This window comes from Orycteropus afer, unplaced genomic scaffold, assembly GCF_000298275.1.
Source record: "Orycteropus afer afer isolate SDZICR_OR568_19922 unplaced genomic scaffold, OryAfe1.0 scaffold00571, whole genome shotgun sequence".
Lineage (NCBI taxonomy): Eukaryota > Metazoa > Chordata > Mammalia > Tubulidentata > Orycteropodidae > Orycteropus > Orycteropus afer.
Window position 1 is genome coordinate 129,206 of NW_006922158.1, and position 672 is coordinate 129,877.

Genomic DNA, 672 nt, shown 5'->3' on the forward strand with positions numbered 1-672 from the left:
TCAACCCTTTCACCAGTGAGCCCCGCACTGCTCCTCTCAGTCACCCCAAAACTCTAAGGCCTCAAATGACTATTTTTCGGACACTCCCTTAAAAGGTGCGCCCACATACCGTCCCCCGGGTCCCGCATGGGAGCGATGCCGGTCCCCCAGGCACTTACGCTGCGCAGCGGAAAATGCTGCGTGGGCTAGGGCAAAGAGGCCGATGCCCACCACCCCCTTCCACAGCGACGGCGCCATGATCCTAGAGAAGTCCCGGTCCTACAAAACCAAAGAGTGCCGGTGCGATTGCTGCTGCCACCAGCGGTTGTACGCACAGCGCAGACAGATGACGTCATAAGAGCACTAGGCGCCTAGCTCTTCAGTGGCGGAAAAGCTACGGAACCTTGAGAAAGCGGAAACAGGCGTGACGGGAAGAAGGGAAAGAAGACAGTGAAAAGGTCAACGAGAGCCTCCGAGCCTGCGTGGTGCCACTGCCCTTCGAGGGGCGTACCCTAGCGGATTGGCGGCGTAAGGGAAAATGGAAGGGGGCTACCTGGTAGGCAGAGCGGAAAGGCGCCAGCCAATGACCGCTGGCTTAGGGAGAAAGGGGCGTGTCCTACTGGAAGAGTTGTTGTTATTTGCCATCGAGTCGGCCCAGACTCCTAGTGACCCCTCCTTGGGTTTCCAAGGCAG

General features: G+C 58.8%; 1 protein-coding gene across 1 annotated transcript in view; it reads right to left on the reverse strand.

Annotated features, from left to right (window-relative positions):
• MMGT1 (membrane magnesium transporter 1) overlaps nucleotides 1–237 on the reverse strand; it is a 10,602-nt gene extending 10,365 nt beyond the window's left edge. Inside the window, exon 1 of the mRNA XM_007955998.1 lies at nucleotides 159–237. Within this exon, the coding sequence (XP_007954189.1) occupies nucleotides 159–237 (79 nt within the window). The remainder of the gene's footprint in view (nucleotides 1–158) is intronic.
• Between the last annotated feature and the right edge of the window lie 435 nt (nucleotides 238–672).